Source organism: Trachurus trachurus (assembly GCF_905171665.1).
Source record: "Trachurus trachurus genome assembly, chromosome: 13".
In the NCBI taxonomy this organism is placed as follows: Eukaryota; Metazoa; Chordata; class Actinopteri; order Carangiformes; family Carangidae; genus Trachurus; species Trachurus trachurus.
Genome location: NC_139892.1, coordinates 14,625,606 through 14,647,634, shown reverse-complemented (window position 1 = coordinate 14,647,634; position 22,029 = coordinate 14,625,606). Strand labels below are relative to the sequence as shown.

Sequence of the window (22,029 nt, the reverse complement as noted above, 5' to 3'; positions counted from 1 at the left end):
GTAGAAATATGACTGAAAGCACAACAAATGTCTCCTGTCTCTCTGATCTCAGCTGATGAACTGGACCCTGTCATAGCTGATGTTGTACCACCATGTGAGTAAGCCTAGTGTATGAATGCCAAGGGCACAACTCCATTCATGTCAACACTAATAGAGGGGCCATGTGCACAGAAACTGGAAATCATCATTAACATCTGTCGCTGGTGGCAGATATGCGTTAGTCATCCTCAATTATTAGCATTGTGAAATTTTCTGCTCTTCCAGATGTTCATACTGTACGTGTGTTCTCTAGCACATGTGCTAGCGCTAGTTTCGCTGTGAACATCACCCCCCGGCACTTCAAGATGGGCTGCTGCATGGCTGCACCATGTGCAGTGCAGTAGATTACCTACTGGGTAATATGCATGCAACAGAGGCTGTCTGCCATCTAGTGGGGAAGAGCCACGTTGTATTCTTGTAAACCAAACAAACAGTAGCTCGATAAAGGTTCACTCAGGTCATCTAATTAAGGTGCAGCAACTCCCATACAGATTTATGAGCCTGTTCAATGATTCATGCCAACATGACATGACAACAAATATGAATTGTACCATGGTAAACAAGAATGGAATATGAAACAATTAGATTTACTTTTAATTAAAAATTTATTTCATTCTTTACAATAAAAAAATCCAGTTGTTTGTGCCTGGAACAAAAATTAAATAAATTAAAATGCAATTATAATCTAATCTAACAGTAAAAAATACAAATTGTATTTCCAGTCTGACAAAATCTATAAGTAACTCGAATGTAATTCACCTTACTGTGTGAATCAGGTTTGTTCAGTTCATTCTCATTTCATTTTACGTAGTGTACATGTAAAGTTCACAGAAAATCCCCAGAGCTTCTCAAACAACCTCTTTTATCCTGTAAAATAAAAAAGACTATATCTTACGTAATAAAACTAAAAACGAATCTCAAACCATTTGTGTAAGAAATCATCTGTGCTGATTAAGTGTTACAGCTTACTGATACACAAGAAATCTCTGGACTAATGTTCTCCATTCGGAGCTGCAGATCTGAAATGCAGGAGTCCTACAGTACAATGTGGCATTTATGAGCCCAAACCATCACATGGCCCTAAAAACAACATCGTAGTGGCTGAGTTATTGAAGGTCCAACGTTATCAGATGTAAATCAGATCTGGACTATCATAATGGGTTACCACCTGAATAGTAAGTTTCCCCCTAATAGCCATAAACCTTCAAAATGTAAAATGCTGTGCCATGCCACTGAAAACTACTCCACTTGATAAATCAAAGGAAACCCTTTCCAAAGAAAAAAAAAGCAGTTAAATCAATCCACACGCCTTTCACTTCTACAGGATGTAAGGTGTCGGAGAGATAAATGCTCTCGAGTGCTAAATCAGTGACACTTAAAATGCCTTGACAGCAAAATGTCTCACATCCCACCGCAGAAGGCACGTTAAAATGCAATTTGAATCAGATGATCCAAACCCAATTCAGATACATTTTGCTGTACAATCTTCTCCTCTTTTTTTTCTTCATTTTTTTGGATTAAATCAAAGTGGAAAAAGTAAGTATCATAAATGTGGGTGCAGGTACAAAATAGCACCTGAATCCTCCAGTCGTTTTAAGGCTTCAGCTTCATGATTGAGATCATGGTAAGAATTCTGCAACAGAAAGAGAGAGAGAGACAGAGGAGCATGATAAGCATTGTAGCAATAGAAACCATGTGTAATTACCACAGATGGTAAATGACTGTTACCAACCTTCATGGACCTCATGGTTTCATAACCATAGTAGTGGATAGGTTGCCTTTGGCTCTTTGAGTTTGGGTATCCAAAACCAGCAATGTGGACCACATCACAGTAGTTGAGAGCGACAAACACAGCGAGGATACCCGTGGTAGGATGCACTGGCTTCTGTGACAAACAAAACATAATGACAGCCCACTGCACTCATCCTGTGGCTCCTGAAAAAACCTCTAAGGCTCCGCTGTGCATGACTGGAACATTTCTGTAGCATCAGGAAAAAGACACCTTGGCAGAAAGAATGGAGCAACTGAGTCACTGAGACTGAACCACTGGATTTCTGTGATATTTCTACAAATAAAAACCCATCACAATTAACACCACGGATAAGGTTTTAACACAATTAACAAACTTTAATAAAGTACCATGTTTGCTGTATGGTGTAGTGTTAAATAACATAGGTGTTTAAGTATTTATGTAAAAAAAAAAAAAAAACACACACACAGGGGAAAATTTGGGTCGAGACTCTTCAATCACTGCAAGAACTGCAGCTCCTAGTTTCACCAGCAGATGGCGATACAGGGCAAGAGAATCCGCTGCTCAGAGACGTTTGCGTGCAGTTCGTCAACACAAGCCTTTCCACGTGCAGAACTCAATCTAGTAATCTCAGCACCAGAGAGTGTGTGTGTGTGCGTGTGTCACGTTGTGTCGTTTCCACGGTTCTTGGTGAAAAAAGCCTCCCTTTTGTTCACACACAGAGCACCATATAACTATATGGATGTTCCTGAAGAATGCTATGTAAAAAAAAACGGAAAAAAAAAATAAAAAACGCCAAGTTTTATGCAAGATTTGGCAAGAACAAAGGAACCACAATATCCCGTCCACATACCTACTGAGGTATTAGCAGGTTTCACCCTGCACACTGGGTGTTTTGCAGCAGCTCATTCATGATTTAAACTGCATAAAAGCACCTTTCATGCCAGTAACAAGCAGCAACTTCTGCCCAACTTCCCCCTTAATGTTTCTGGTCAAAATACTTGAGACATTGGTTCCCCCTTCAGATAAAAGATGTCTTAAGATATTCTATTTTTGAAAAAAAAACACGAGGCGCATTTGGCACAGAGACAAACTCTCACAGCAACGTCTGAAAACACCTCACTGCTACATTTGATGCTGTCAACAAAGGCCTTGCCTTAGGGTCGAGATATTTTTTTATTTTTCAGGAGTGCAATATTGTATGCACGATCGAAAAAGTGTTTTCCTCAGTAAAGAGGTTTAAGGTAAAAAGCATAAACTGCAACATCACTGGTTTAAATCCGAAGATCACGACTTCAACATGTTGTTCCCCGCCTCTTTTCCTGTCATCTCCATATCAAAGATCTGCTGTCAAAATAAAACTGAGTGCACCTTTGCGTGCACCCTAACAAAACCTGTCAGTTGCTTGCCTGTAAGCAAAAGAAATGTTTTCAGGCACCTGTCCTTGTTTTCAAATCTATCCACAGCCCTGAAAACAGCAATACATTCAGCTGACTGTGATTCATTGTTGCTTGATCTGGGAATGAAGCCCAGAGCGATGCTGCATGTGCTACATAATAAACGTATCCATCCCTGATCAGCAGAAAATTTCTTTCATGACAGTGTTAAAAACAAACCTCCATCAGCAGGTTGGACACCAGCTGCTGCCTTGGGTTGACGTGGAGCGGCCTGCACATCTGGATTGTGGTTTGGATTGCTGTTGCTCATTCATAAGTCATCCTGTCTCAATTTTTGATGCTATCAAAAAGCAGCATTGATCTCTGGGTGTGTCAGCCTAAGTCAGTGCTTTGTATAGTGTTTTCTATTCAAGAGATAAAAGAAAGATGACAGTACAGTATATCCAACTGTGGATATTTGTTGTACACTTTCCCACTCTAAATCTATGCACTGCAAGTGTTAAAATAGATCCTCTTGCATTCTCTCAAATTTTAAATTTTGGGATCTGTCTTTCTGGTTAATGGAAAAAACAAATGGACATCATCTGACCCTGCTGACATCTTCTTTTCTTGTTTTAGGAAAAACACAAAATAAAACTAATGTGAGATTTAATGAGTTGAGACATGTGCGCTGTGTTGTCCCTGGCGGGCTCTTACTGTGCGCAGATCTTTCCCTGTGTTGTTTGCCATTTCCCATATGACTGTCAGTGATTATCCATGTTCACGGAGGCAAGAAGGAGAATCACTTCCACATGACCTGGAGATAGAAGAAACTCTTTCTCTCTCCTCCATCCCCTTCCCGAAACACCGTACCCGTTCCTAGCAGCCTTTTCTTATCGCTCTCCTCAACAGCTTTCTATGTTATCATCAACTTTCGTGCACCAGCTGCATCCGTGTCTGCAAGGACATCGCTACTATCTGGTTTATCAATGGCACACGAGCCAGTGATGCTCTATCTACTGTAGGGCTGATTGATTACATAAAACATTGTTTTTTTACCAAAACTAAAGGTCCGTTAACTATAAATTCAGATAAAGTATTCACATTATAATGGCACTCTAGACAAGACACTAGAATGTACATACTGCAAATTACTGCTGCAGAAATACAGCGAGGTGATGGGATACTACACTCTCACCTCAGACTGTTCCTGTGTGAATTTCACACATTCAACATTTCTCATAGAGGCCCCACGCTTTGGACTGAATTAAACTTATCACTGAGGTCCATCTCCTTCCATTGCATTTTTAAAAAGAATCTGAAGGAATTTTTACTTTCCACAGGAACCTAATTATCTTTCCCTACTCGCTCTTTAACCTTATTTTCTCTGTCATTGTTCTGCTTTTGTCACATATTTCTTTTGCTGTTACAGTAGTTGCTTCAAGTCCTACCTTGATTCCTGCTGCTATTGATCTTTTGTCTTTTGTTTTATGTTGTCTCTTGTTTTGTATTATTGACCGGGGTGGAACCTTGTACAAGTTCGCTAGGACTTCGTTCCCTCCTTGCGCAGCGTTATACACATTTTTTTGTGCTAAACAAATAAACCTAAACCTAAACCTATGTGTTTTGTCTTTGAAACATGTAAAAACATTTTTTTTTTTTTTTTAAAAAGACAAATTTTGAAGTAATTTAAATAAAAATGAGTTCAAAATGTGTCTCTTTTTTTCATGGTCCACATCCTGTCCTGCTGTCAAGTAGTGCTCTCCAGTTTCATTTTATGCAAGTAACAGATATTAGGCCGAGCTTTTAGCCTACACGACCTTCATCAAAGCACAGTGGTGGTTTGGCCAGGGAGGTGTAAACACCTCTTCAGCGACAGCTCTCACATAGACACGCTCTCTGCTTCTGGCTTCCCTGATAAGAAATAAGTGAAACAAAAAGGACGGGTGCATGTGCATATGCATGGCAGTGTGTTTGCAAAGATAAACTGTGCTCGTGGGTGAATGTGACCTAAATACAGGTCTATGTAATCTAGTACAGTGATCTAGAGAGTAATCTGATCACACTCTGATCACACAGGAAACTCCAAAACAGCCTCTTCCTTCTTTAAAAACATTCAAACGGATCAATTTGACTTACTATTGCACTAAGCATGACTGTCGGGGGCTTTTATTCCTCACTGCAATTCAGAAACTGATAAGCACCCCGCAATGGGACACAGCTGACATTCTGTGTGTATTAGCCTCATGTGGTCGCCAGCACACAGGCGCACACCAGAGCTCTGCAGCAGCCCAGCGCATAGTTTGGACACAGGCCCATGGAGCCTTGGTGAGAGGAAAGTGGGGGGGCAGTGAGGGCCGGCTGCATACTGTCACCATTGCAAGCCAGGACTTCCAAGGGCTTCAGCACAAGCCTCTGTTTGGGGAGACAAGTGCGAACATGAGCGTCTTGTGTGCGTGTGTGCACATGAGCTCAGAGACACAGAAGGGAAGGAAAGGGAAAGATGGCGCCTTCGGTGAGCTGAGCATATCGCTTTGCTAAGGAAGGGTGAGGGATGTATGTGCAGATACCGTAGGTCTGTCACAATCGAGAAACGCCTGCTGGTATCTGGTGGATGTAGAAAACCCAGAGATACAATAGAATAGAGAAAAGGATGAGATAACCTGAGGACAGCGAAGGAAGGAAATACAAGAAAGGAAACAAGCATACGTGTTGATACTGTTAAAGCAAACAACCTTTAACTGCCTTTAGGCCCCAGATCTCCAGACACATCATCCCTTCATCTTCCTCCTCCTCCTCCTCCTGCCCACCTTCCTCTCCCCACCGGCCATACAGTCTGTGCAGATGGCACAGGGCTCCTGTCGGGTAAGCCCGCTGGCCGCCAGTAGGATCACTGCCTTCCCACTGCTCCCTCCTCTAACGCACCAGCCCCAGTGGTGTTTGTACTGCAGTCCAAAAGCGTAACACCCCCATCACTCTCACTCTCGACAAAAAAGGGCTCAGGAAAAGGGGAACAGGCCGAACCAAAACAAAACTTGGCTCAGGCCCACGCCAGTCAGAGACGATCCCCACCAAACACATACAACAAGCCCCATTTGGCAGATGGGATGAAATGAGCCAATAAAAACTTCATTCTAAATGAGTAATGGTCCAAGTCGAGTCCCAGGGTGTTTCAAAATCCAAGCGGCTCAGCCAACGAGGTGAGTGGAGTTCCAATTTGTGAAACAAAAACACTGCAGAAAAATGTAATGTGTCATGTTTTCTTATTGTGCAACAACTGTTCTTCAATTAAGTCTTGTGTGTTGGTTTATGGATTTGTTTCCACTTATGGTTTGTTGTAATTTCATGTGGTTACCACCTCTATTAGTCTTGTACCAAAAGTCACATGGCATGTTTGATAAAGATCATCTAAACCTCGCAGTCATTTCCCCGAAAGCAGCCATAATCAGCTCTGCAGAGAAAGAACACTGGGAACTGTCCTTTTTTTTCTAAAAACAGAGCGTCTGGTTGAAATTTATACAATATTTTGGCTTTCCTTCAAAAGCCAATTATTTTCCAGGGATTCACTGTGCAGCCGAGAAGACACGCGGAGCTTATCTTGTAATGAGATGCCAGAATGCCAAGCAGAAGCTAATCTTCATCATGTTTCGCAGTAATTGGATCCACAAAATCGCTATTGACCCGGCTACATTTCAAGAAAAAAAAAAAGCTTCTTCCAGTAAACTGTTTATCACAGCACTCAAGACGTATCACTCGAGAAGCTGTGGCTAATCAGTGGATGCTCCATCCAGCCTTGTTAACATTCATGTGGGAAGCAGTGAAGGGCAAAGAGAAGAAAAAGGGGAGGTATGTGAGAAAAGGGAACAAACAAGAGCGGAGGTTCTAGTGGGAAAGTTGCAGTCGGTGATGCCAGAAACGGCCGATGTTAACGAGCTGTAACAGAGAAGAGCAGCATCACCACCACAGTAGCTGTTTTAGCCTGATTGAATGAGAGATTTGATTGGTTTGATTGAGGACAGGTAAATAAATTGAGTTTGGACATAAATTAAAGTGTCTCTTGCAAGTGCTGGATGAGTTGTGATTCTCAAAACACAGGACATGGAAGGAAGCTCTCACCTGCCTACTCCTGGAGTGCAGAGGGATCTGGAGCAGCCTGTCTGCAGTCTGGTGTAGAAAGTGGGGGTCCAGCACTCGGATTTTACCGACGTCACCCAACCAGATCTGGGGAGGAGGCTTCCAGAAGCCTTTCCTGACCTTCAATGCAAAAAAATAAACAATAGAGGATGATAAGATGCAGGATGTTGTGCACACAAAACTAACGCAAAGAACAGAAATAGAGTAAAATATTGCTGCCTTCAGTCTCAGTTCACTGAGTTTATTTACACAAATAGAGATGCAATTGAACCTGTGACTCCCTCATGTCTTGAAGCAACTAAATCAATGTGCAAATTAGGGGGTAATGACCCTGCAACTATTAGCGGGAGGAGCCCGGAGGTGCCCCGAGCAACAGAGTGAAGGATGTCCAAGATGGAAACTACATTTAACCTCTAAAGAGCAATGGCATCGCTGAAGTTGAACCTTTTAAGTGTTTGTTCCTGATATGGATGACTGGTGAGGGCTGGAAAAGAAGGGGAGAAAAGGAGTGTGTTTATGCGAGGGAGAGTAAGAAAGGGAGAGAGAATGATATGGCAAGCATGTGTGTGCGTGAGAGAGAGAGAGAAAGAGGGAAAGAAGGGGAAAGAGCATTCTCACACATATACTATACCCTCTTCTCATTATAAAGGATTTCTTTGAGCCAGCGCAGATCTTGCTGTTTGAAAGGCACCAGGACCATGAGTGTGCCAGGCTCGTTGTGCAGTCCGGGGTTGTACGAGGCTGATTCGGGGTAGAAAAACCTCATGGTGGTCTTGTTTCCCACATCATCCTCGTAGCCTCTGACTGGCGCGTCATTCAACCTGAGTCAGGGACATGAAAATAACACCCACAGTCAAGAAGAAGGATTTTCTTCTCTGACTTTTTTAATATAATTATGTCACAACGTTTTAAATGTTGTTGAGAATTTAAAGAAAACCACTCATAATTGTACTTTTTGTGTCTTCTCATAATTGTATTCTTTCTAACTATTGGACTAATACTATTTTAAGCACTCAACAATGATTCAGGCAATACAGTACAACTCGAGCTAAAAAGCATTAACAGACCAGTGACAAATTAAAGGAAAAACCAACATGATGTCTCTTTGCTGAGGTGTTGGTCCATCACTTGCTGCCAGAAAAAGCTCCAGTAGCTCATTAGCATCGATTTTACAAGTCCATGCAACTCTCCTGGAATATTGTTTTCCAAAACTGATTCTCTCATTTAAAGTTTTTATGACAGTGGTCCAGATTGCTGTCGAACACATCGATCCTACATCTCCCATAGGTGTTTAATTGGGTCTAGATCTGCCGACTATGAAGGCTGTCGTCGCATTTTCACACTCATCGAACTATTGGAGAAACTGTTGCCCTGTTTCTCCTTTCATTTTCAGAATTTTGCTTTTAATTTGCCATCTGTCTGTATATTGGGAAATGCCAGCCTCTGGAACTTTACAGAAAAAAACTTCTGTGATTAAATTTGGATTCTTATCCATCAGTCTGATGGAAAATGAACACAGAAACAGGGAAAAATCACAACTCTCTAGTTCTGTTTTAGCTCATTTAAAATCCCATTGACATTTCTAACAATGTAAGAATCCAGCCTTGGAACAGGGCCTTGTTTAAAAGTATGTCTGGCATGCTATGTTTAATTATACCTCTACTCGATATTTTGTCGTTGTTGCTAGATTAACAGTAACATTTTGACATGAATGTAAGAAATGTATGGCAAGTGATCATAAAATCATGCAATATGTCACCAGAGACTAAGGAAACATATTAATTTGAAACACTGAAACTGACAACAATAGTACAGCCAGAATATTCACCTTTAAAAATGTTACTTGCATCATGCAAATTATGTTTTTGTTTTTATTTTGTGTTTTGGCCTGTTATCTACTGCTATCTCCCAATCACAAAGTCAGTAGTGTTTCGGCATACAGGTTGCCAGTCAGACAAAAGCAGAAACAAAAACCAGGATCTGTATAGTATAGGGGATGCGTTGGAAAGTTGGAGACAGCTGAAAGCGGAGAAGAATTTGAGGACAGATGCTGGAGTGGCAAATTTTCATCCTGGGCACACACATAGTTTAGCTTTTTGTTCAATAATCCATTTTCCCAGTGCATGTATACAGCTTTATCCACTTCATTTCATTCTACTACTACATTGCAGTATTGAGACTGTGTGAGTCAGGTACCTTAGCCCATAGCCACAAAGCCACATGAGATTGCCAGATAGACACATGCAAACCTGTGGTTCGCAGAGGTTAGCGTGTGGCTATCTGGCAACCTCGATGCAGTATTTTGAATTTGACTGCAGCAACAGTTTTGGCCAATGATAATAATGAAATGAAACCGTATCACTTATCATTTTAAACACTGCAGGGTTGATTGGTATCTGTCCTTTCACAGCGGAAGTCTAAAAGTGCTCTTTTTACCGTGACTACCCATGTGGTTCAGATTTAGAAAAGATGCATTTAATCAGTTAATGTTTGTTCTATTTCTGTGTGACACACAGTTTTGTTGATGCCAAACAGGTATTAAGTATTGCCATGTGGATTATGACGTCCAGCAGGGCCTGTTGATGTCAGGGATATAGGCTACATGACAAAACCATGACCTTAACATGATAGTGCAGATATGAGGACACATGCAACTGTTCGGGGCTTAAAATAAGGTCTCATTCTGGAAAATATGCTTGCTGTATTATTTTTAACAGATTCCTGACACCGCAACATAACTCGTTCCCTGACCAAAGAATTAACACAGTAGCAGAGACGGAGACCTTGTTTGCTTAAACGATTAGTCCGCATGTTAAGTCTCAACAGGCTTTAGCGGCGTTTCTATGACAGAACCAGCTCTGTGACGTCAAACTCTCAGGCATGTATTGAATTCTGAATGTCAATAACCTCTCTCCACATGGCCGGGCAACGATTAGCTTCTGAGAAGAGAGGGAGGGATGTGGGGGAGGAGGACAGGGGGTTGATGAGGGGGATAAAAATGCATTGTGGCCAGGCCAAATTCTGCCTGTTTGAAAGAGGCTTATAAAAACTCAGAATGCATGTGTTCATTCCAAGGCTCTAAAGTCAGATGCCTGACAGTGCCTTTGTCCTTGAGTAAACTAAACACTTTCTTTCCTTCTCTAAAGAACTTAACTTGACCTAAAAGTTTTGCTAATTGCTGACAGGACGGCTCTGTGTCAGGGTCAGATGGTCACCTGGTCGGATACTGTATCCATAGCTGCATTTATATCCTGCTTTAAGTTGTGGAGGGAAAATCAACACATTCCCCCTTTTTTCAGCTCATCTTGCAAGGATCCATCTGTTTCTGATTTCTCGGTCCCAACTATCCTCAAACATGAAAGCAGTTCTGGAGAAATCTGGGTTGTACTGTTATTATTTTGAGCGTCACTGTTTGTAAAATATGAAAACACACAGTTTCTCCATTCATTCTTACCCTATTGTGTTCCTCTGCCCTTTGTGCAATGCATCAAATAGTGAAGACAATGAGTAAACCTGGCAGCGCTTATAAAATACTTTTATGTGGTGTTATCCTCGCTTACCGAATGACCACGTCGTATTTGTTGATGATGCTTCCCAAGGAGCTGTTTTTAATGGCGAAACCATTGCCTATGACTACACAGGATCTACATTCAAGCCTGTGGAGAAACACCACACACACACACACACACACACATACACAGAGAGAGAGAGAGAGAAACACTTAAAACCCAGCACAGTTATGTTTATCCCTCCAACAGCACTGTAAAAACTGTCATTTATATCCTTTGGCACCAATAACAAATACAAGTTGTTGGAAACTTAAATTGTCAGCGTTTCAAGTGAAATTTGAGACTGTGCCAACAAATGAAGCTGGGTCTCTTATTTAAATAAACATAGAATCTTAATCTGTTTCATTACGAAGTGACACAGCTCTGTTATCCTGGGGGGTGTAAGAAAAACAATTTCCAAATTATCATGAACTCAGTGTAATTAAACGCTTGTCTGTTTCAAGTTTAAATTGATTTAATTGTCACTTTCAGAGCTAAAAAAAGAAAAAAACATTACTGAAGTTTGTGGTTTTCTTAACTCCTGTCTTTTATTTTACTGTGAAGTCCAAAAGTGACTGTTTTAACGGTTTCTACAATTAGAAACTCAACTCGCCACCGTCTCTGGAGACGTAACTGACAGTTCATTCCTTCGTTCCAAAAGTAATAACACCTGTGCTTTCTTGACTGCTGTGAGAACTGGCCTCACCCAAGTACCCATAAAGATTGTACAGAAGTCATGTGGGACTAAAAATAGAAAGTGCATCACAGCTGGGACACTACAGTCACTATTGCTCCACACACAATGGAAGTAAAATAAAATCTACAAAAACAATGGACCATAAATAAAAATAGAAACCTATAGAGCAGTAAAAAACGCTGTGGTTTAATCCCGCGTGCCAAACTCACTAATGAGTGCTCACACTTACTTTTCGATGTCGGCTGGCAACTGATAATTTGCAGTTACGGCAAGAACTTTCAGTAGCAGAAGCTCTGGGATAGAAAACAAGACATGGAGCCAGTGAAAAGTCATGGTCTATTAACTCTGAATACAGAAATGAAACTCACATAAAATAATGATGACTTAATTCCCCACATGTCATGAAGCTTATCTAGCATCCTATATTTCTATTACAAATAGATACATGATCAAAACCCCCGACTAAGCCTTTATCACAGTAACGCATTGGAGGTTTCGTTGTCAGGTATGGTCATAAATTTGATAAAATATTAAAAAGTACAATATATAATATGCTGTTTAGTGCAAATGGGTACTAATAGAGCTTAAGTGAAGTTAAAGCTGGTGCCGATAAATAACACTCCTTCAAGAGTGGAATTGTGTGAATATTCAATATGAAAAAAAAACCCATACACCTTCATAAAACAGCCAGTAAAAGCAGGATGTGAGACATGTGCTGAGTGAACTGCGCAGAGAGAGCAGAGGATAATACAAAGTCAACATACCACTGCCCTTAATGCCATAAGGTAATGCCAACTCTGACAGATGCTCCCGCCAGAAGAAATCCTCCAGTTTCAGAAAGAGCTGCGTCCGTCTGCTAATGCTGCATGATAAATGTCAGAGCAGGCATTACAACATAACACTGCAGTGCACAGGGCTTCACTGTGTAGACACATTATATCAGCAAAGGGCTTGTGGCTGAGAGAGTCGGGGAGGACATGAGTGAGGCGTAAGCCAGCGAGGATGAAGAACACTACTTATTTCGTTTTTTGGCTCTAAAAACTATCAAACCACACAATGAACAATACCAACTGTGCAGCCAAACAGTACAGTGTTCATACTGGCACATGGAAAACTGCTTGATGCTTGACTGATACATTAATTTCCCCTAATGCTCTGGTATCTATTAAGCAGGTAAACCAGAGTCATTACGAGCAAACCAGCCATTTATGATGTCATTCAATAGAAATTTCCCTCATTAAAATCCTCAGTTGGCAATTCTCTGCTGAGGAGAGGGAAAAGAAAACAATAACATTCACACAGCCCGTGGAGTGAGACAAATGTGGCAGGTTGTAATATGGGAAACAATTGCTTTTCTGTGTCCGCTGGCCTCGCACTCCAGCTGTTTATGACCTGCTGTCTTTGACAGTGAGCCTCTCAGACATTTATTGCCCTCGTGTGCCAGCTAGCTCTCTGCAGGAGATCAGGATAAATCCCCGGGGAGGGGTTTAATTAAAGAAATGTCACTGTGATTGCCTGCAGCCTAATGCAAATTGTGTTCTTTTACAGGGGTAAACACATGGATTATGAATCTTGACAATTTCAAAAGGTTAAAGGGCATTGGAAGGTCCACTGGGCTGAAGACATAAACCAAGACCCAGGAGAACACTGGGTCAGATTGAGCCCTTATCATGATTTGATAAGAGAATAAAGCCCACAAAAAGACCAGTAAATACACAGCTGAATAAACGGATAATAAAGTAAGACAGAATAAATGAGAGGAGGCTGTGGAGCGATGATTACTTAACAAGGCAGAACCTGAGGAGGACAAATGCAACTTTATCAAGTTGAGTTCAGACTTTTTCTTTAGCCAGCCTCAGCTTTCATATTAACTGCTCTTTTCACCCGCTCCGTCAAGACATTCCTCTGGAGTTACTGAAACCTAATGTAATGATTTAGATGGAAAAAATATTTTCATAATAAAGTCCTGTTCTTTCTCACTAAGCTTTGCTTTTTCTCCATGACTGGTAAAGACCTTATGTTCAAATAAAAATGTTGGCATACCCTCTTCCCTTAATAAGCCATCCACTCGGTCCAGTTTGTGTTAAAGAAGAAAAAACACACACACGCACACACACAGACATGCTATTACTCACTTAAAGTTAAGGCTCTCCCACTTCTTCTGGGTTAGCCAACCACCACACAGCGTCTTGCTACTGTTCAGAGGCTTGCTGGTGCCTCCATAGCTGAAAAGACAGACAACCACCACAACTGGCATGAAAACTACTGCTGAATCCATAAAAACGCAGCGTGCCAGGAACCAGGTCCAGAACACTCAAAAAGTGCAAGAACGGGCATGTGTGAGGGCCCAAATTGACCGGCAGCTCAGACCACTGCATGATCAAAATGTGGGATGTCTTCTTAACTTCTAGTGACTCAGCACTGCACAGACCTCACAGGCTTACTCTTTTACCAGAAATGGGCATTTCTGTAATTATGTGACCTCAATACCAGAGAAACTGAGACAGAATGAAGAAAGAGAGGGAGATTTTGCAAATACATGTGTGTGTGTGTGTGTGTGTGTAATTACCTCTGGATTATGGCATCAGAACAGTAGTATGTGACAAAGGAGATGAAGAAGAAGAGAAGTGGAACAAGCCTGAGGCACCATGCTGGCATCAACAAAGACAAAACAGGGACAAACGTACATGAATGTAAAAATAGGACCATCAACATTAATAATAATAATACTTTTTTTTTAAAAGATTCAGAGAAACTATGGTGTTCTTGAGTTGGTATCATTTACCACAGGTGAAATAACTGGGGTACTGAACATGCAAACTAAAATGTCACAACTTTCCTATTTAAAAATGGCTCAGATAAACAGGAAACAGCCACTGTTTCGATCTGCTATGAGTGAAACCCACACAGTGGTACCCACTCAGTATAACCTATTCAATAAAGGTTTTCTTCCTGAAACCACAGGCAAATTAGTCAAGATTCACAATTAGCTTGTTGAAATACCCCAAAACCAGGAATGTCCCCATCAGATAGCAAAAGATGTTAGATCAACGTTGAATTATGGTCAGAAAGGTTGATTGTTGGTTAAGGTTGAAAAATCAATGGTTGATCAACATTCTAAAAATGTAATGTTGAAAATATGTCATTGAATAAAGGGTGGTTGAAACTGTAAATTGAAATGCCAACACTGACAACATTGTTTCACTGATGCTGTTTCAATGCGCTGAATGAGAGGAAGGGGGTGTCAGGCAGTATCCAATATACCTCATTCCTTTCCCATTCATAGGTATTCATAGAGATTTCTGCCCTGGAACAACAGATACACGTCAGAGGTAGGATGCTTCTGAAGTCTAAGAGATCTCTGTGGGCAGCATGTGTAGGCTACCTCAGTGAATTCATATTGTATTGTGAAAAAATATTATAAGCTTGTCTTCATCCTGCCTGGACTGTAACAATAATGGTTATGTGAAAGGACAGTTCAACATTTTCGGAAAGAAACAATTTGCTTTCCTCTGTCTTCAGAAGAGTTGAAGCCAGTGAGTTTAGCTTAGCATAAACACTGGAAACAGGGGGAAACAGCTAGCCTGACTCAGTCCAGAGACATCAACATTAATATGATATATCAGGTTGTTTAATCCAAATGAAACCATGGAGTAAAAATGTGGAGCTCCTGTGTTACGGGAGGTAATGTGGCTAGACTATTTCTTGGCAAGCTACAGTGACAGTGAATTTGTGGAGTCTCTGCTGGGTTGCCTGGCAACTTCACAGTGATAACAAGACTGAAAAGTCTACATTGAAGTAAATCTGCACTCTGTCTCTGTGTTTGCCCACAACAACTCAGGACAAATCCTTGAAAACATCTGCCAAAAAAGAGAGAGAAAAAAGAAAAAAAAAAGATTTACAGATGCCAAAAAAAGAACTAACTTACTTTTCATTGCCTTCTGGGACATCTTCACGTGCACTTTGGTCTTCTCATGTCTTTAGATTGCATGAGGTCATCCTGGTGATGGGTACAGAGAAGAGGAAGAGCCCATTAGTAGCATTTCTTTTAAATACATTATGACACCCCCGCGGCGCCTCCTCTTCAGAGATGAAAGCGGATGTCTTTTCAAAAAAAAAAAAGGGAAATAACAAAATGAATATAGGATAAATGACCCCACCCCTACAGACACACAGTGGGCTAGGATGAGGCTGGGGGAAATGGTAGGAAATGACAGAAGTGAAGCAAAACCACAAGAGAGAGAGAGAGAGAGAGAGAGAGAGAGAGAGAGAGAGAGAGAGAGAGAGAGAGAGAGAGAGAGAGAGAGAGAGAGAGAGAGAGATGGCAGCAGATGAAGGCTGATCACTTTAAGAGGATCATACCAGACTGACACTTGGTCCCTGAATTGAAGGATATATGCAATCAAAAAACATCAAATCAGCTTCCACAATGTGTGCCTGCCTCCACTGTGCTTTAGAGAGTTCAGATTATGGCTTAGATCAGATTAAAAGGCATTTGACGCGACGCACAACTGACTATCTAATGCACAATGCACTTCTTATGTAGGCTATACTCCTCCGGACTTATGATTTGTGGGCCAGAGCCGTCCGTCTAGCAAATGGTTGTGGTGAACATGCTCGACACTCTTTCTGAAGCACTACATCACTGAAAATCAATACCGCACTGACGGAGTGCACAGCTGAATATCTATTTTAAGAAGCGCAGTAATGTGATATGGTTGTAAATCTACTCCTAAATCATGCACACCCAAAACTTGGAGACAGACAAGCAGCAGAAACCGCAGGATCAATTAACGCCGCCACAGGGATGCTCTCCGGGTTTTACTCCACAGCGTGTGAACGCTCAAGCCCCTCCCTCCAAAACTAAATAATCATTTCACAGCATAAAATATGAGATGACACTGCTCCCTCATCCTTCATCCTGAGCCGGATATGAGGCTGGGCCTTGTTTGTTTCCTCACTTATCATATGGGAAATTAAGAGAACACCAAACAATGTGGGAAGGAGGCGACTTCAAATTCATCTTTGTTATTTTGTGATAGACGTCAATAGGGCAGCACGGTATCCTGTTCTGCTGTCATAACATTAATGCTAAACAGTCTTTACACCTTCCTTGTTTAATCATCTTGCTCTTGCTGTTTGTGCAATATTACTACCTAAATGCATGTATTAATTTTTAAAGAGCTTTATTATAGGTATTCAGGATGTGATATCTGAAACCTCCTTGCATTTCCTTGCAAGTCAACCATTTGTTTTTTTTACACAGAATCGGTGCAGGCAGAGAGTTAATTCAAACTCAAAAACGCATAGAAGGCTGTAAATTTTTGAAGTTGAAACCTCCTTTGTGGCGAGTAATTGAAGTTAAACCCTTTTGAGACTTCATTAGCAGAGATGGAGGTCTTTGTAGCCCATAAGAGAAAGTAAAATGCTTTACCAAACAGCCACATGTGGTTCTTTAGAAAGTAGTAACTCCTTCCTCTGTTGTTGATCATGTAAAAACCTCAACTTCTTCGGAAAGATTGTTTTCTTTCAAGACAATGTGAGCTACATAAGTAGAATAACCTTGGTTAGCCGAGTTCCCTGGGCGACGATCTGCGTCAAGATTCAGGGCTCGATCCCACCGTTTGTATGAACTAATCGATGAAAATGTGTAACCATTGCTGGAGGAAATTTTCTGCACAGAACAGTTTTGTGTTTAGCTGTCTAGCTTGTTGTCTGCCAAGTTTGAGTTTGATTATCTATTTTTTTTACATTCACTGCCATTGTCAGTGAAAGCACAACCTTTCTATACACAAAGCCATTGTGTCCAAGTTGTTGTATGTTCCTCACACAAAACACATGACCTTATCCTTCCTTCACTTACTCTTTCTCACATGATGAAATGCATGTTCCTCTTTAACCCCAACATCATCTCACGAAGTGATATTCTCTCATGCCAACCTAAACTCCTGCTGACACTGCTTGAAAATTTTGAACTTCTTCCTTTATTTTTTTTGGTTTTGTTTTTCTGTCTGCGTCTGCGGGTTAGCGGTTGATAATGTCACCTCACGATCAGGAAGTTATAGGTTCAAATGTGGCCATGAACAGATATTTCCTGGCGACGGCAAGTCTAGTGCTCACTAACATAGTTCCCCCACAAAATGTATTTTTTATATATTCTCAGTTTCATTTCTCTGTGAAATTAATATATTTTGCTTTGGGAAACAATCCAAATATGGTTAATTGGACAATGTTACTTGGTACACTGTTTTCTGACATTGCACAGGCTAAAACAATCAATCAATGAAAAAACACAGGTTAAACAGTAATGAAAAACATCATGATTACACATATAACAAAACAAAGTAATCTTACCTTTTCCCTCTTTCATTTCAAAAGACTGTGTTCTCACTGGTTCAGGTGTAATAGGTCTGGACTTCTCCCTGCAGTAAAAACAAACAAAACAAAATAATCATACGCATTACCTAACACATACGTACCTACAAACAAAACTGGAGAATATCACGTGGACTTGTTCTTTCATTTCTACGTGTCTCAATAACGGGAACTAAAAACGGCACTGTTCACCTTTCAAATCCACCATAAACACCATGAACTAAGTAGCAGGATTTTTTTGTATAAGGAAAACAGTGTTTAAAATGTGTTAAGGACTAGATGCATTACTGAAATACAAAATACAGAAAAGCCATTCTTATATAAAGTCTTGGATATTGGCCAGTGATGTTCTAGTCTTGGTTTAATACCATCCACCACAGCTACAGTAATACTAATATGATTTTTATGGATTAATTGACTGGCAGAAGATGAAACAATTTTGAATCATTTATAAAGCAAAATGCCACACCCTAGCTTGTTCTCTGCTTCAAAATTGTTTTTACGGCATAGAAAACTGGGGTAAACAGAGAGGCTTAGGTATATTAAGATGCTATTCTACCTTGAATTCTTTTTAACACTCTTTTTTGGGGGGGCTAAATAAATTGATCAGCAACTAAAATAACCATTGATTCCAACTAAGCACGTAGTTCTTTATTCCCATTGACACCCGTTTTCGCCTCAGGGGAATAATTGAGAGAGCAACAACAGCTGGACAGAGTCTCGCTCTCAGGAGTGTTACAGTAAGCACAGAAGACACTGAAAGCACAGGACCTCCTCACAGAAAGACAACACAATGGCTGACTGTGTGTGATACAGTGTGTGGGGGAGAAGTGGGGAGGTAAGTTTGGCTGGGAGAGCAAAGGGAGTGTCAAGCACTGCAATGTGCAACACCGTCGGGCATGATGGCTAAGTGACTGGCAAAAGTCCTCAAGATGTGGAAGGAAGGACCAACGGACAGTAAGATTTATGCACCATCAGAAAGAAGTGCCCTTCACCACACGTGTTCTTGAAGCACTGCTGCAGGTCTTAGCGTGGATCACGAAAGAACTGCAGACAGACCACTTAAAGAGCTTAGTCACACACTGTAGTGATTAAAGATGAGTCAGGCAGCTACCACGGAACGGCACACTGGAAGCAATTCCGGCAAAAGCACTGCATGGGAAAATATTCTAAGTAATTTACTCGTTAAAGCGTCTTCCTCTAGAATTTCTACACAAGGTGAGAACTGAGTAAGTTACTACTATAGCCTAGTAGAGATGTTCTGATACCATCTTTTCCCCTTCCCACCCACTTGGTATCAGCCAATATGGAGTACCAATAATGATACCAGTGTGTATACACTTTTCATAATAACTTGGGGATATTCCACTTTCGGGTGAAATTCATGAAAAATATAAAAAGTTAATGCTTATTAATATCATGGACATTTAACTAGAAGTATGCAATGGTATTTTTTTCATGTCAAACAAAGTGTGGGGAAAAAAAGATAACATCAGCGGTGGGTATGCCTCAGCAAAAAATGTCAATGTCTCAATAAGTGTGGCCAAAGGGCGTCTGCTTTTCTGTCTTCCTGTGACTCTTCAAGTCTCAGTGTCTCCGTTGCAACATGCTGATGAAACTCTGTGACACTCTGAGCTCAGCGGACACTTCTCTCTGACAACATCCCATCGTTTGAAGCCTCGACATGTCCAGGTATACTGTTGAGGGATTGTTAGGTGTCGCCTTGGTCTCATGATGTCAAAGTGCGAACAGCATGATGAAGAGGACTGTTTAAATACAAACTCTCATTGAACCAGAACATTTAGTGTTCGATTCATGGATCCGACACTTGTGATTTTTGTGGTTAATCACCAACGGCATTTTACATTAAAAGTGCTGAAACATTTAACAGTTGGACATGTGTATTCAAAAGGTTAAAGAAGGTCAAATTAAGTTTACCTGTGAAGGTTATAATGCATTTTAGGTGCTTTCTGAAATTTCATCCGAAAGCCAAATATCCCTTATATAACTTTTTATTAGTATGATGGTACTATTACTCCTGCATGGATGTGATATGATTATTATTGTTGTAAGGCCAGGGTCAGGTTCAACTGTTTGTAAAACATGAATGAATACAGCAAAAGAAAGCCATTTAACTTTCTTTTATTATCTAGTTTGACAGTCAGACACAACTGAAAAAGAATATATAAAACTAGGAATACATAAAACAAATCGTTTAAAAACTGCTAAACCAGCTCCTTCAGGGAACTTTTTCAGAAGAGCCGTTATGTAATACGTAATACGTAATGTCTGTATCTTTTCTGTAACGCATCCCAATTTGTCTGTAAAGCCCAAACCATTTAAGTATAACCAGAAAATTCTTTTTTTTTTTTTTTTGTAAATTAGATCTTTATTTAAAGCAGAAGTAAGTGATATATTTGTGTTAATATAAGTCTTAAATAGTTATATCTTCCGACAGCAATCACTTAAGTTACATAGAGTGTTTGGTCTGAAACACGGGTCTGTCAGTCACTCTGCTCTGCTCTGAGCCGAGGAGAAAACATTTATCGTATCCTACAGTTTTTATCCAATGAGGAGAGAGAACGGCATGCAGGGCTGTGTGTGCAGCCAAGGGACGCCGTGAATGTGGCGACGTAGGGACGAGGACTGTTATGGTGCGTTCAAGGAAACTTTTTCCGACCGTGAAGTCGTATCAAACTTTTTGGTTCCCGTTTTTGCTCATTAACATACAAAACATACAAAAACAACTTTTTTTTGCCCATAACATTTTGAATATAGAGAACATGTCAGGCAGTTGTTCTCTTTTTCTTTTCCAATGAAAGTTTTTAGAGCCGTCACACTGCAACGTGGCCTTTTACAACTCTGCAAATTTAACATACAAAAACAAGATTTGCCCGTAATATTGTGAATTTAAAGAACATGTCAGGCAGTTTTTCTCTTTCTTTTCCTACATGAAAGTTTTTACAACCGTTTTATTTCACGTGGTGGTATGCACAGAAACAGTTTCTGTCCTTGTTCAGGCAAAGATGCACCTTACATTTCTCACAGTACACGTGTGAAGTGATTGCCAGTGCAGTGCTTGCAGCTCTGTCGAGCTTCCCATGTTGGAAAATGATCAATGCCAACCTTTCTCACATCAAGAGGCACAGCTGCAACGTGGCCCTTTATAGATTTGTGTTGGAGTTGCTTCTGGAGAGGATAGTGGTCTGCCACACCTGGCTTTGGCCTTTCCTGCACTTGTGAGAGAAGTGGCAACCAAAGCCTGAAACCTTCGCAGAGCCATGGGTTTCATCTGTGGCTCTAGCTTCTTCTGGTGTCTTCTGTAGAGGTTCCATGCCATTGCAACAGTGTGCCACCAGATGTACATGTACCATCTTCTGGATCCTCCCATGAACCTGTTTATATTTTTCAACAATGGCTGGTCGGGGAACCATTATGTGAGTTCTGGATTTGCGATCCCAGCGTTTCACATTTCTCACAGGTTCGATGCCAACAAAAGAGGAAATCAGGTTAACTGCTTTGTTGTCGTACCATCTGACAATGATGTTGTTGTCCTGGTTCACTCTGAAGTCCATTGACCCTCTTTCTTTTTTTTTAGTTCTTTCTTATTCATCATGTTTTCACTCTGTTCATCCGGACTGTGCCAAGGTAGTGGATTCCTCTCTCTCTGAGGTGTTGCACCAGGGGAACTGATGTGAAGAAGTTGTCTGCAAAGTAGGGGTGTCACGATTCTCCAAATCCTCGATTTGATTTTTGATTTTAGGGTCACGATTCGATTCTCGATTTTTTTTTTCTTACAGCACAGGCCTATGCCATTTTCAGACTAGTCTAGTCTACGATCATTGGTTTTATTCATCAAATTTTGTAAAGTAAATCTTATTTCAAAAGATGGGCTACATATAAGTGATGCAATTTCCATAATGTATCACATTAGGCACTAATGGTCACATTTAAATAATGTATTAAACGTACCAATCTTGTTCTCAGTCAAGTGGAAAACAACAAAAACAAACATAATCTAGTGCAAAGATCCTGTAATTTTCTGCACCTTGATAAACATCAAAATCATAAAGAAAGCCACTTTGTCCAGCACGTCCCCACATCTTGAAA

The 22,029-nt window shown here is 40.7% G+C and overlaps 1 protein-coding gene across 3 annotated transcripts in view; it reads right to left on the bottom strand.

Moving 5' to 3' along the window:
- Positions 1 to 610: 610 nt before the first annotated feature.
- Positions 611 to 22,029, bottom strand: part of st3gal4 (ST3 beta-galactoside alpha-2,3-sialyltransferase 4) — a 30,780-nt gene continuing 9,361 nt past the window's right edge. The window contains exons 2-12 of one of the 3 annotated variants that reach the window (XM_083985556.1): positions 17,899 to 17,966; positions 15,473 to 15,544; positions 14,114 to 14,202; positions 13,680 to 13,769; positions 12,309 to 12,406; positions 11,774 to 11,837; positions 10,860 to 10,955; positions 7,931 to 8,120; positions 7,282 to 7,419; positions 1,772 to 1,924; positions 611 to 1,672 (exon numbers count right to left, since the gene is read on the bottom strand). In XM_083985556.1, coding sequence (XP_083841682.1) covers positions 1,583 to 1,672; positions 1,772 to 1,924; positions 7,282 to 7,419; positions 7,931 to 8,120; positions 10,860 to 10,955; positions 11,774 to 11,837; positions 12,309 to 12,406; positions 13,680 to 13,769; positions 14,114 to 14,202 — 1,008 coding nt within the window. In that variant the 5' untranslated portion in view covers positions 15,473 to 15,544; positions 17,899 to 17,966 and the 3' untranslated portion in view covers positions 611 to 1,582. The remainder of the gene's footprint in view (positions 1,673 to 1,771; positions 1,925 to 7,281; positions 7,420 to 7,930; positions 8,121 to 10,859; positions 10,956 to 11,773; positions 11,838 to 12,308; positions 12,407 to 13,679; positions 13,770 to 14,113; positions 14,203 to 15,472; positions 15,545 to 17,898; positions 17,967 to 22,029) is intronic. The other 2 variants (XM_083985554.1, XM_083985555.1) reach the window with 2 other exon arrangements.